The 13,147-nt window shown below is 38.1% G+C and overlaps 1 protein-coding gene across 1 annotated transcript in view; it reads left to right on the forward strand.

The window, feature by feature from the left end:
- psmd2 (proteasome 26S subunit ubiquitin receptor, non-ATPase 2) overlaps positions 1-13,147 on the forward strand; it is a 74,798-nt gene that overhangs the window by 21,191 nt on the left and 40,460 nt on the right. The window contains exons 4-7 of the mRNA XM_072255241.1: positions 3,763-3,884; positions 9,010-9,234; positions 10,110-10,268; positions 12,515-12,659. Coding sequence (XP_072111342.1) covers positions 3,763-3,884; positions 9,010-9,234; positions 10,110-10,268; positions 12,515-12,659 — 651 coding nt within the window. The remainder of the gene's footprint in view (positions 1-3,762; positions 3,885-9,009; positions 9,235-10,109; positions 10,269-12,514; positions 12,660-13,147) is intronic.

Raw genomic sequence — 13,147 nt, forward strand, 5'->3', positions numbered from 1 at the left:
CCATATAAGCAATAAATTAAAATAAACTGCGCTCTAAGCAAAGCTAATATGATTAGTTCACTTCCTCTTTATTCCTGAGTCCCATCCATTTTTCTGAGTAATGCGAATCTGATCGCAGTTAATCATGATTAAGTTTCACAGATGTGTGTGTATTGTTGGAATGGAGAATGTCTTCTGTGGTGGGTCTTTGTATGTTTTTCCTGCATGTCCAGACGGTGACCTCTACTTGTGAAGGTCCATGCCATTGACAGAGTTAATTCCAGAGCTGTCATTTTCATCTGGGAGTAAACAATGTCTCTATTATTATCAATTTTACAAATGTTTTAAATCATTCTCATTTGGTCATTTTCTCCATGTTTAAACACACGAGTTGATCTTTTCCTTGGACTGATACCCAATGTTACTACAGTCTTCCCCTTGCTAACTGGAGAATTTGGAATGTGCACCCATACTTTCCCTCCTACAGTGGGAGCTCTTTCTTCAGTGCCTGTTTCCTTCTCCAGTCCTCGGTTACATTTGATCATCCTGGTCATCGGTGATCCTTGGGACAAAAGTCTGTTGTCAGGTTGTGCAAGGCTTGGGCTAATACAGTCAGCCACCCTTGTAAGTTGTCAGTTGGTGTCAGTAAATGAACCTGTTGTTTTGTAAGTCCATTCATCCTTTCTATCATCCCTTATGCTTGGGTATATAGTACACCTAATGAATGCCCAGTCTTTCACAGCCTATCCCAAAATTGGAGACCCATTATCCGATTGTATCTCCTGAGAGTCCCCATATTATCTATTCAACTTCTTCAATCCTTTAATTCCATTATATTGTAAGTTATAAACTAAATGTTACGCTTGAAAAAGCATAAAGGGCGCCACGGTAGTGTAGCAGTTAGCCAAATGCTACTACAGTTCAAAACATTGGAGTTCAATCCCGGCGTCCTCTGTAACGAGTGTGTACATCCTTCCATAGAATACGTGGATTTTCCCTGGGTCCTTCAGTTTCCTCCCATAATCCAAAGACAGAAGTAGGTTTATTAATCATTGTAAATTATCCCCTGATTAGGCTAAGGTTAAATTAGGGGTTGCTGGGTAGCATGGCCAGATGTGCCTGTTCACAGCTGGCATTGTAAATCTGGTAGCCTTCAGTGAAGTAATTATGTGCTTCCGATAGTTTTCAACAGTTTCTTGAAGGAAAAGGTAACATTGATGGACATTTTTTAGTTGAATGTATTTATTTCTGGCTACGTATTTCTCATCAATTATTGAAAGTTCTATACCCTCCCAAATTCAAGCCCACATTTCTCGTTCATATTTGAATCATTTCTGTCATGTTTTGCTCTTTTTATACAGTTTCAGATTACTCCTACAATCAGAACTAGCATCCTAAAGTGATTATGTTAAAGGTAACCTATCAGTTCTCAATCCTTGTGCAGCTCTTGTATGTTGACTAGAAGTGAGAAAGCATTTGCAGTTAGTATCCACATGGATCTTTCGGAGGCAGTTGCTATTTCTTATCACAATATGCACTCATTGACCACTTTATTAGTTACTTCTTGTAGAATGACCAATGAGTGTATGTTCTGCTGCAGTCCATCCACTTCAAGGTTTGACATGTTTACAGACTCAGAGATGCTCTTCTCCACACCACTGTTATGATATGTGGTTTCCTGTCAGCTTCAAACAGCATGGCCATTCTTCTCTGACCTCTCTCATTAACAGGGAATTTTCGGAAACAGAACTGCCATTCACTGGATGTTTTGTTTGTTTTTTGCACCATTCTCTACAAACTCTAGAGACTGCTGTGTGTATTATTAAAAAATAAATAAATAAATAAATAATTCCCAGGAGGTCAGCAGTTTCTGAAATACTCAAACGACTCCATCTAGCAACAACAATCATTCCACAGTCAAAGTCACTTAGATCACATTTCTTCCCCATTCTGATCTTTGGTCTGAACAACAGCTGAATCTGTTGACCGTGTCTGCATGCTTTATGCATAAAGCTGCTGCCACATGATTGGCTGATAGATTTTTGCATTATTGAGCAGGTGTACCTAATAGAGTAGCCACTGATTATACTTTATATTTCAAATATAATGCATTAGAGGAAATGTAATGCACAGTTAGGTAAGCTGGTCAGTGAACGAAATGCAGGGCATTGGTTTGATGAGAGAGGGAACTCCAGGAGTCAATGCAGGCCCACCTCAGTAATATTCAGATTTACACATGCAGTGAATAAGAAGGTGATCGGTAAGCAATGATTAGATCTCAGGATTTCAAGGTGTGAGCAAGGAGACAGAGTCTATCACCAGTGAAAAGTGAAATTGTGAAAAACAAGCACTATAAAAACACCAAACATAAAAGGACCAGTTGGAATTTGTGCTTTAAAAAGTATATTAAAAAATGAAATTATCAGAATTGTTGGGAAATTAAAGTAATTCGTACTATTCTGGGATCATTTGATGAAGTACAACAAAAGATTTGTGCACGAGAGATGAAAAAGTTTCTCCCTTGGATCCCTTTTTTTTAAAATAAAAAAAAAATCTTTTCCCTCTCACCTTAAACTGATGCCTCCTAGTTTTAGACTTCCTTATCCTTGGAGGGAAAGGACAGTGAGCATTCACCTTATCTCTGCCTTTCATGATTTTATAAGCCTTCAAACTGACCCCTCGGTCTCTTGTGCCCAAGGGAGTAGAAATCCCAGCCTATCCAGTCTGTCCTTGTAGATCAAGTCCCCCCAGTTCCAGTAACATCCTAGTGAATCTTTTCTGCACCATTTTTAGCTTAATATCTCCTATAAAGCAGGTCAACCAGAATGGCACACAGTATTCCAAGTTGGTCTTGCCAACATCCTATCTCATGTAATCAGTGTCCTGCTAAGCAGCACTTTCACCAGAGTGAGAGTGGTACTTGAGATCAGATTATGTATCTGTGTCTGAATAATGTGTTGCTAATAGAAAGACATTTGGACATGCCCAGCAAGCCAGACCAGAGCAAGAAAAAAAAAAGTTGAGCCAAAATTATGACAGGCAGCAGTGACCAATTCTGAAACAGAAAACTAGGTTACCCAAAATTGGAGTATTTGCTATTGTGTCCAGAAGGCTGCAACATATTCTGACAGAAATAATGCTTTTCTCATACTTACATTTGGCTTTGTTGTAATAGTGTTATGTAATTGTTATCTTGCCTTGTCCCTCCCCATTAACTTTGCTACAGAGCATTTCCATTCTTTCCCAAGGGACAACCCTGATCTTCCAATAACTGTCACTTTAATTCTCTATCTCACTTCCACTGGCGTTTATCTGTAGCCATCTGCACTGTTCCAGTGGGGTCCAGTGCAAGCTTATGGAGCCACCCTTTGGTCTGTCTAGGTAAGTTACAGCCATGGGAATTCTAATGAATGCAGACATTTCCTGTTTGTATCGGAATTGTCCAATACTGCCTTAAAATTAATAAACTCTAGTATTAACTTATTTTTCTCTCTCTATAATCACAGTCTCATCTGCTGGGTGTTTCCATCACCTTGTATTTTTATTTCCAATTCACATCATCAGCAGTGTGTTTATTTTCCACCTGTTTTCTTTCACCAGCTGGGTTTAAAGGGCAGTATCTCAAATGGAAGCATTTTAATGCTGTGGAGCTATACCCATTTTGGAATTCATGCAAACTTGGAGATTAACAAATGTATCTTATTTCAGGGGTTTCTTTTAACTGTAAATTCCAAGTGAAAAGTGATAATATTCACTGTAGTAAAGATTTTTTTTTGTTTGCAGCGATTCTGTGCTGACATTGTGTCAGTATTAGCCATGACCATGAGTGGAGAGCGGGAATGTCTGAAATATAGGCTTCTAGGATCTCAAGAAGAATTAGCTTCTTGGGGGCATGAATATGTCAGGTATGTTTAGTAAAATTTGTGATTGTTTTCTTGTTTAGATGTTGTGATATTGATTGCTAGAGCACATGAGTATTTGACCAAGCAACTTAATTACACGAACAAAAAGATTATTAAATAGTATGGAGAATTAGCTGAAAGACAAGAATAAATTAAGTGACTTGTGAGAAAATTACTGGCATAGACTCAGTAGGCTTTAGTTGATTGCTTTGCATACGCTAGCACTCTTGAGTCTTGTGTTGTATAAATCCAAGACCGCTTTCAGGCGCGAGACTACAGGTGCTGGAATCTGGAGGAATTCAGTGGGTCAGGAAGAACCTAAGGAGGGAAATGGGCATTTGATGTTTCACGTCTGTCCATTTCTCTCCATAGAATGTGCCTCCAGCTTTTTTTTTTTAATGCTTGTTCAAAGTTCAAAATAAATTTCTTATCAAAGTACTTTTATGTCACATGTACAGCCCTGAGATTTGTTTTCTTGGGGGCATACTCAATAAATCCATAAAAGAATAGCCATAACAGAATCAATGAAAGACTGCACCAACACCAACCTGGGTGTTCTACCAGTGTGCAAAAGACTACAAACTGCAAATACAAAAATAAATAAATAATAAGTAAAAGAACAATAAATATCGGGAACGTGAAATAAAGAGTCCTTGAAAGTGGGACTATAGGTTGTAGGAACATTTCATTCACGGGGCAAGTGAAGTTATTCACTTTGGTTCAAGAGCCTGATGGCTAAGGGGTAATGATTGTTCCTGAACCCGGTAGTATAAGTCCTGGGGCTCCTGTACCGACCCCCCTGATGACAGCAGTGAGAAAAGAGCGTATCCTGCGTCATGGGGGTCCCAAATGATGGATACTGCTCTCCTGCAATGGCGCTTTGTGCAGATGTGGGGAGGGCATTACCTGTGATGGATTGGGCCGTATCCACTACACTTTTTGTTAGTTTTTCCATTCTAGGGCATCAGTGTTCAATACCAGGCTGTGATGCAGTCAGTCAACATACTCTATAAAAGTTTGTCAAAGTTTTAAATGTTATACTGAATCTTCACAAACTCCCAGGGAAGTAGAGGTGTAGCCATGCTTTCCTTGTAATTGCACTTCTATGCCGGGCCCAGGACAGGGCCTCTGAAATGATAATACTGAGGAATTTAAAGTTGCTGACCCTCTCCATCTCTGATCCTCCAATGAGGACTGGCTCCTGGACTTCTGGCTTCTTTCCCCTGAAGTCAATAATCCACTGCTTGCTCTTGCTGACACTGAGTGAGCCAGATTTTCAGTCTCACTGCTACATGCTGATTCATCATCACCTTTGATTTGGCCTACGACAGTGGCATTATTATCAGCAAACTGTAATATGGCATTGGAGCTGTGTTTAGCCACACAGAAATAAATCATAAATGTAGAGTAGGGGGTTAAGCACATAACCCTGAGGCTCACTTGTGCTGATGGCGATTGTGGGGGACATGTTGTTGCCAATCCAAAATGACTGAGGTCTACAAGTGAGGAAATCTAAGATCCAATTACAATATTGAGGCCTTGGAGCTTATTAATTAGGTTTGAGGGGATAATGGTATTGAATGCTGAGCTGTAGTTGATAAAGAGCATCCTAATGTATATGCTTTGCTGTCCAGGTGTTCCATGGTTGAGTGTAGAGCCAATGAGATGGCATCTGCCGTGGATTTGTTGCTCTGGTAGGCAAATTGATGTGGATCTAAGTCTCTTTTCAGGAAGAAGTTGATATGTTTCATTACTATCTCTCAAAACACTTCATCACTGTGGATGTAACTGCTACTGGGCAATAGTCATTGAGGCAGGTTACCACGTTCTTCTTGGGCACCAGTATAATTGCTTGAAGCAAATGGGTACCTCAGAATGCCAATGCTAAAGGTTAAGGATATTGGTGAACACTACAGGCAGTTGATCAGCACAGGTCTTTATTACTCTGCCAGGTACACCATCTGGGCTGGATGCTATCCATGGATTCACCCTCTTGAAGGATGCTTGCACGTTGACCTCAGACTGAAATCACAGGATCATTGGGGGCTGTGGGAGTTCATAATGTTTCCTCCATATTTTGATGCCCAACGTGAACATAGAAGGCATTGAGCTCACCTGGAAGCGATGCCCTGCTGCCGCCTACGTCGCTTGATTTAACTTCATAAGAGGTGATGGTATTCAAGCCCTGCCACAACTATCGAGCTGTTGATTCAAGTTTGATCCGGAATTGCCACTTTGCCCATGAGATGACTTTCCAGAGATCATTCCTGGACTGCTTGTAACTTTCTTGGTCACCAGACTAGTATGCCTCTGATCTGGCCCTCCACAGCTTACGGTTTCATGGTTCGAGGGCTTCTGATTGGGGAAGACTCTTAATTGATTGTGTGGGGACGCCTTTGTCTACAACTTTTTAAGAAAGTCTGTTACAAACATGTTGTATTCATTCGGATCCACAGATGAGCCTTTGAATGGCTCCGTCCACTGACTCGAAGCAATCCTGTGGCTGTGACCAACTCTGTTGTCCTAAACTCTGGAGTTTTGCTCTTTAGCCTCTATCTGTATGCAGGTAGGAGAAGGACAGCCCGGTGATCCAATTTACTGAAATGTACAAACCCATTTCCAGAATGGTTGGGATATTTTCCAAAATGCAATAAAAACAAAAATCTGTGATATGTTAATTCACGTGAACCTTTATTTAACTGACAAAAGTACAAAGAAAAGATTTTCAATAGTTTTACCGACCAACTTAATTGTATTTCGTAAATATACACAAATTTAGAATTTGATGGCTGCAACACACTCAACAAAAGTTGGGACAGAGTTAAAATAAGATTGAAAAGTGCACAGAAAAGTCATGCTACTGTGACAGTTATAACCACCTGGGCTGGGGAGTACTTCGGAAAACCATTGTCACTCAACACAGTCTGTCGCTGCATCCAGAAATGCAACTTGAAACTGTATTACACAAGGAGGAAACCATACACCAACTCTATGCAGAAATGCCGGCGAGTTTTCTGGGCCCGAGCTCATCTCAGATGGACCGAAAAACTGTGGAACCATGTGCTGTGGTCAGATGAGTCCACATTTCAGCCGTTTTCGGAAAAAACGGGTGTCGAGTTCTCCGTGCCAAAGATGAAAACGACCATCCAGATTGTTATCAGCGAAAGGTGCAAAAGCCAGCATCTGTGATGGTATGGGAGTGAGTTGCATGTATGTGAAGGTACCATTGACTCTGAGGCATATATTAGGATTTTAGAGAGACATATGTTGCCACCAAGGCGACGTCTCTTCCTGGGACGTCCATGCTTATTTCAGCAGGACAATGCCAGACCACATTCTGCACGGGCTGCAACAGCGTGGCTTTGTAGACACAGAGTGCGTGTGTTTGACTGGCCTGCTGCCAGTCCAGATCTATCTCCTATTGAAAATGTATGGCGCATCATGAAGAGGAGAATCAGACAACGGAGACCATGGACTGTTGAGCAGCTGAAGTCTTATATCAAGCAAGAATGGACAAAATTTCCCATTTCAAATCTACTACAATAAGTATCCTCAGTTCCAAAACGATTAAAAAGTGTTATTAAAAGGAAAGGCGATGTAACACAATGGTAAACATGCCTCTGTCCCAACTTTTGTTGTGTGTTGCAGCCATCAAATTCTAAATTTGTGTATGTTTACAAAATACAATTAAGTTGGTCGGTAAAACTATTGAAAATCTTTTATTTGTACTTTTGTCAGTTAAATAAAGGTTCACGTGATTTAAAATATCACAGATTTTTGTTTTTATTGCATTTTGGAAAATATCCCAACTTTTCTGGAAATGGGGTTTATAGTCTGGGTATGGAACAGTCGGCATTCCTTATCTCAGGATAACAGTGGTCTTGTGTCTTGGGACGTCTGGTGCTACAAGTTGTATATTGATGGTAGTCGGCCAGGGATTTCTTCAAACAAGCCTGTTTGAAGTCCCCAGCTATGATTTGAAATGCATTGGGATGGACTGTTTTCTTGTTTGGAAAGGGCATCATGCAGTATGTCAAGTGCTTAAGTATAATCAGCCGCTGGGGTATGTAAACTGCAGGTCAGGATTGTGGAGGAGAAACGCCCTTGGTAAGTAGAATGGTCGGCATTTGATAGGTGTTCAAGGTCGAGGGAACACAAGTTTAACAAAATTGCCATATCTGAGCGCCACCAAGAGTTTATCATGAACACACACTTCCACCTTCTGCCTTTTCCATATCAGCAGATTGGTCTATATAGAAAATCGAAAAGCCTTCTGGTTTAATTGTTGTATCTGGCATTCCCAGAGAAAGCCACGACTCACTCAGACATGGAACAGAATAATCCCTCATTTCTCTCTGATATGGCAATCTTGCTCTCAGGTCCTCAATTTCGTTCTCTAGCAACTGCACTTTTGCTAACAAGATGCTGAGCACAGGGGGCCTCATCCCTTGGCATTTCAGCATGGCTTGGAGTTCGCTCTCCTGTTTCAGTTCAGCAGGGTGATAACCTTTATCAGCTTAAAGGTACTGTACCTGCTTGGTCTGCCGAATCCTTGAGATAATTCTGAAATCTGTAGATCATTAAGTTGATTTAAAAGAACATTGCTTAAAGGGAAATTGCATGCTGCAGATTGCAGTGAGAGTAATTCAAAAGAGGTATTTAGAAGTATTGTCTGCAGCCTGCAGAATATCACTGGTTTATTAGCACCATTATGTAATATATTCGAAATCTTTTCTGTGAATTTGTACTTTTAGACTATTTTGTGATTTAAATATAAGTAAAATTACTCAAGAGAAGGATGGTAGGAAGACAAACTAAATACACAAGATATTGCAGACTGAAATGAAGAGTACTTCTTGCCTGAATAGTCATTATACATCTGAATTGGAACTATGATTATTGGAAGTTTTGCTTTGGCAGTGTTGTTAAAAGAAAATAATGGAACTGAACAAACTTACTAAGGGAAAGATTCTCCATTTTACTTGAGCATCGTTATATGGTGCTGCATTTTCTTTTAAGCTTCAACACTGCTTGAATTTTTTTCAAATTTGTATGTAGAGTTTTCTTTTATCTGCAATCTTTTTGTTACTAAGGATGTATTTTTGACATTAAAATTATCCTCTTCTAGGCATTTGGCTGGTGAAGTTGCAAAAGAATGGCAGGAGATAGATGAGAATGATAAAGCTCAACATGAGGTATTGCTCAATCTGGTAAAAGCAGTGGTTCCCTATAATATGGCTCACAATGCTGAACACGAAGCATGTGACCTTCTCATGGAAATTGAACGTCTTGATATGCTAGAAGAGTATATTGATGAAAATGCATTTTCTAAAGTCTGCTTATATTTAACAAGGTACGTTGCTTCCTCTTTCTGTAAAGAGATAACAGTGGAAAATTAAACTTATTTTGTAGTTTTAGTTATGTCCTGAACTTGTTCGTATGTCTAGTACAATTTCAACTTCTAATTGCTTTTTGTCTCTTAATGGAAGGCAAGTTTATTGATCTTTTACTGGGTAGAAAAGCAAAAATCTATGTAGAAGTATTGCATAATGCTTTGTTTTTTTAAAAAATGTTAATATTTACTTTGTGACCTTATAATAATTGCATTTATAATCATACCCTGTGCTATCTAACTGATGGAACTGCTGCATATAGTACTATTGCACCATCTAACTCCTTAACCTAGACTTGTATTCTATTCTCCAATGCTTTTTAATTTCCCCACTTCCTGAAAGTGACTCAAGTTTTCTTATTCAAAATGTCAAATTTGAATATTCAGGTCAAATGCTTCTTGAAAGTGAGCGTCTTTTACCAGTATCCTTTGGTTTCATTATACCTCCAGCTCCAATCAATTTCAAGAGGCTGCTTGGTCTTGATACATTTGAGTTTGTGTAGAAACCAATTTTGTCGTCTTCCTTTGTGATTTAGAAATTCAGCATCTCGTGCATGCCAGCTTTATCTCATGAGTGGAGAGGGATCTTGGTGTCTGAAGAAAGCTTTCTGAAATGGATTGCAGTAAATGTTATATCACAATCTGAATACAATTCATAAAAATGATCAATCATAATTTTTGATTCTGCCTACTTTTATATATTAAACACCTAGATTGCGTTAGAATTTACTGGAAGGCTTGCCCCCAAAATGAAGTTAATTATTACTTAAACTCTCAAAGTTTGTTGGTCTTTAAATTTATGCAACTTATGACCTTTTTTTGCTTTTTTTTTCCAGCTGTGTCAGTTACGTTCCTGATCCTGAAAATTCTGAACTGCTTCGGTGTGCTCTTAGTATTTTCCGAAAATTCAACAGATACCCTGAGGCTCTGCGTCTTGCACTGATGCTGAATGACATGAAATTAGTCGAAAGTATATTTGCTTCCTGTAAAGATGTGTATGTAATCCCATATATATCAGTTGTTAAAATGTATTTTGTAAAGTTGATTGCGGGTGCTGAGTTTCCAGTGGTTTTTGAATGTATTCTCTTTGAAGCCATTTTGTAAGGCAACCAATGGATGAATACTGAGCACAATAGTAATACCAAATTGCAACTTCAGCTGGAATCAGCTGATGGCACAAATTGATAAGCAGAATCTTTGCATTATTTACTACACTGAGTAGAGCTTTTACTCAGAAGGATATTTCGAAGTAAAATGCAGAGAAAATATTTAAAACAATTTTTATTAAATTTGTAATTTGCTTTGAGAATTACACAATTGTGGAATTTGTAAAGTTATTCTTGTTTTTTTTTAATTTGGTACTTAATGAGCAAAATAATCTCCCCATAAAGGTTTTAATTGCAGTATCAAAGCTAGCTAATATGATAATTATTGAATCAGTTATTCCCTTTAACTAATTTTAAGTTGTGGAGGTCATTATAATTGACTGATTGCTTGCTCTGGGACAACAGATGAAAAATATATAAGGCAAGATTAGTTGCTTTCAGATTAGTGAACCTATTACTCTTTAACTTTGCTTTCAAAATCTAACATTATTATCAAAAGTCAATTTAGCTTAACTAGTTCATGTACATTTAATTTAGGTTTTAAGTTTACTTTGGACTTTGGTACAATCTAAATAATTAACATTTCAGTGCAGTGGTAATAATGCATGCATTGTTACAGGTGTGACATTGAAATAATGAACTTAGGCTCTGTGAATTTTGATTAGGATATTAAATACCTGTTTAAGCAGTGGTGTATTCCCTTGCAGTCCTCCCCAGGAGAATCTACTTCACTATGCTTATTTTGTGTGAAAATGTGGCAGATACCTACGAAGTGATTACTGCTTCACAAAATTATTCGGTAAAAATATTTTGGGATATTAAAAGGAAAATTTCGAAACTTTGGGATCTCCTAAAACAGTTTGCAGCCATTGATCTTCTAATTGATTTGCATTTGTATTGTCAAAATTGAGGCTGCTTGCTTGATCACCAAGTTTACAGGTGTGAATTTAGAAGTACTGTAGCATAGTGGTTTTTACACTAGACTAGTAAACAAGAAATCAAAGCAATTAAAAATGGAGGTTAATTCAAATCTCAACAATTGAGGGGTAATGGTAGCTGTTCAACCATTGGAATTTTGTTAAATCTCATTTTGTTTGTTTTTGTTCTTCATTGTCCATATGTGGCTTTAGTCTAAAGTCACATAGATCCACAAAAGTATTGTCTATTCAAAATGGCCTTCTAAAATGAATTCGTAAACCCTCACTGTAATAAGGTGATCATCTTGAGAACAATTATAGATGGATGAGTACTGGCCACATTTATTCAAGGATGACCAAATAATCTGTTTTACTTTTGTTCATTCAAGCGGAGGGAGGGAAATACTGGCAAAGCATGCTATTGTACTTCAAGTGGTGCCGTGGTGTCAAATACACACAATTGAGAAAGCAGATATGTCTTGCTGTTAGATTGGAAAATCTGCAGATGCTGGAAATCCAAGAAACACACACAAAATGCTGGAGGAACTCAGTAGACCAGGCAGCATCTATGAAAAAGAGTAAATAGTATTGAAGAAAAGCCTTGGCCTGAAACGTTGATTGTTTAGTCTTTTCCATAGACGCTGGCCTGACCATCCATTGACAATCCATTGATGTGGATTCCACAAACAGTTAACCTCTTTATCCTGTTATCACAAACGTTGCTGAAATAAATATATCAATTGATTCTTGGTATTCTGAGAATTATGCAAATGTCAGAGGTATATTCTGTTGTAATAATATTTCAACTAATTGAGGATGTGGTTCCTATAGATCTGAAGTACATTGCTGATATTGCTGCTGGTATTTTGAACATGTAGATGTGTTAGAGGATGAAAACCTGCACTATTTTAGCAGATGATTAAAATTTGCTTCAGTACTCTTGAACTAAGAATGAGAACAATCTGTCTTGATTGATCTTTCTTGATGAATATATGTATGCTTGGGTAGAAAAAGTATATCATCTTAGGCTTGATTGATGGTTCTTCTGACAGCCAATATAGAGGTCTTACAAGTATGTGCTGACTTCAGTTCAGAATTTTATGGAACCACACTGGACATTTATTAGAGTTCACTCTTTCTGATACAAAGTAAACAATAAGCTGCAAAAACACAATCCAGTGATTTTTGTTTAAAATATTCCTTTCATTTGATCCACAGTATAATACAGAAGCAAGTAGCGTTTATGTTGGGTCGTCATGGTGTATTCTTGGAACTAAATGAGGACGTGGAAGATTATGAGGATCTGACAGAAATAATGTCAAATGTCCAATTAAACAGTAATTTCTTGGCCCTTGCACGAGAAGTAAGTAGCATTTGAATGTAACAAAAAAATGTTCAGTTAGCTTATATACAGAGTTAAGTGTGAATGCTGAATCTGAATAAACAGCCTGGATTATAGGATTAATTTTATTAACAAGAAATACATCCATTTTTTTTATATTCATTGTATCATGGGAAAGCATAAACTGACATTTATATTGCCCTCGAGATGATCTGGATAAAGTGGGCAAATATTGAGGATACAAAACCACTAACATTCTTTGCATTATTGATTCACTGTACATTAAGGAAGGTGGTTGTGGTTCATCTAGTGACAGGATTCCCCTGAATAAGTAAGCTCTTGGTTATCACATTGTCACATAAGTATCACTGAAGTAAATCCAATGTTAGTTGACGCAAGATATCTGAGCATTATATGAAACAAAGTGCAAATATGTTCTGGGCTTCCCAGTCTGAGAATGACTCTGCTAATCTTGATTTAAGCTTTATCTGATGTAGCAAAGGTAGGTT

This window comes from Mobula birostris, chromosome 4 (genome assembly GCF_030028105.1).
Source record: "Mobula birostris isolate sMobBir1 chromosome 4, sMobBir1.hap1, whole genome shotgun sequence".
NCBI classification, from domain to species: domain Eukaryota; kingdom Metazoa; phylum Chordata; class Chondrichthyes; order Myliobatiformes; family Myliobatidae; genus Mobula; species Mobula birostris.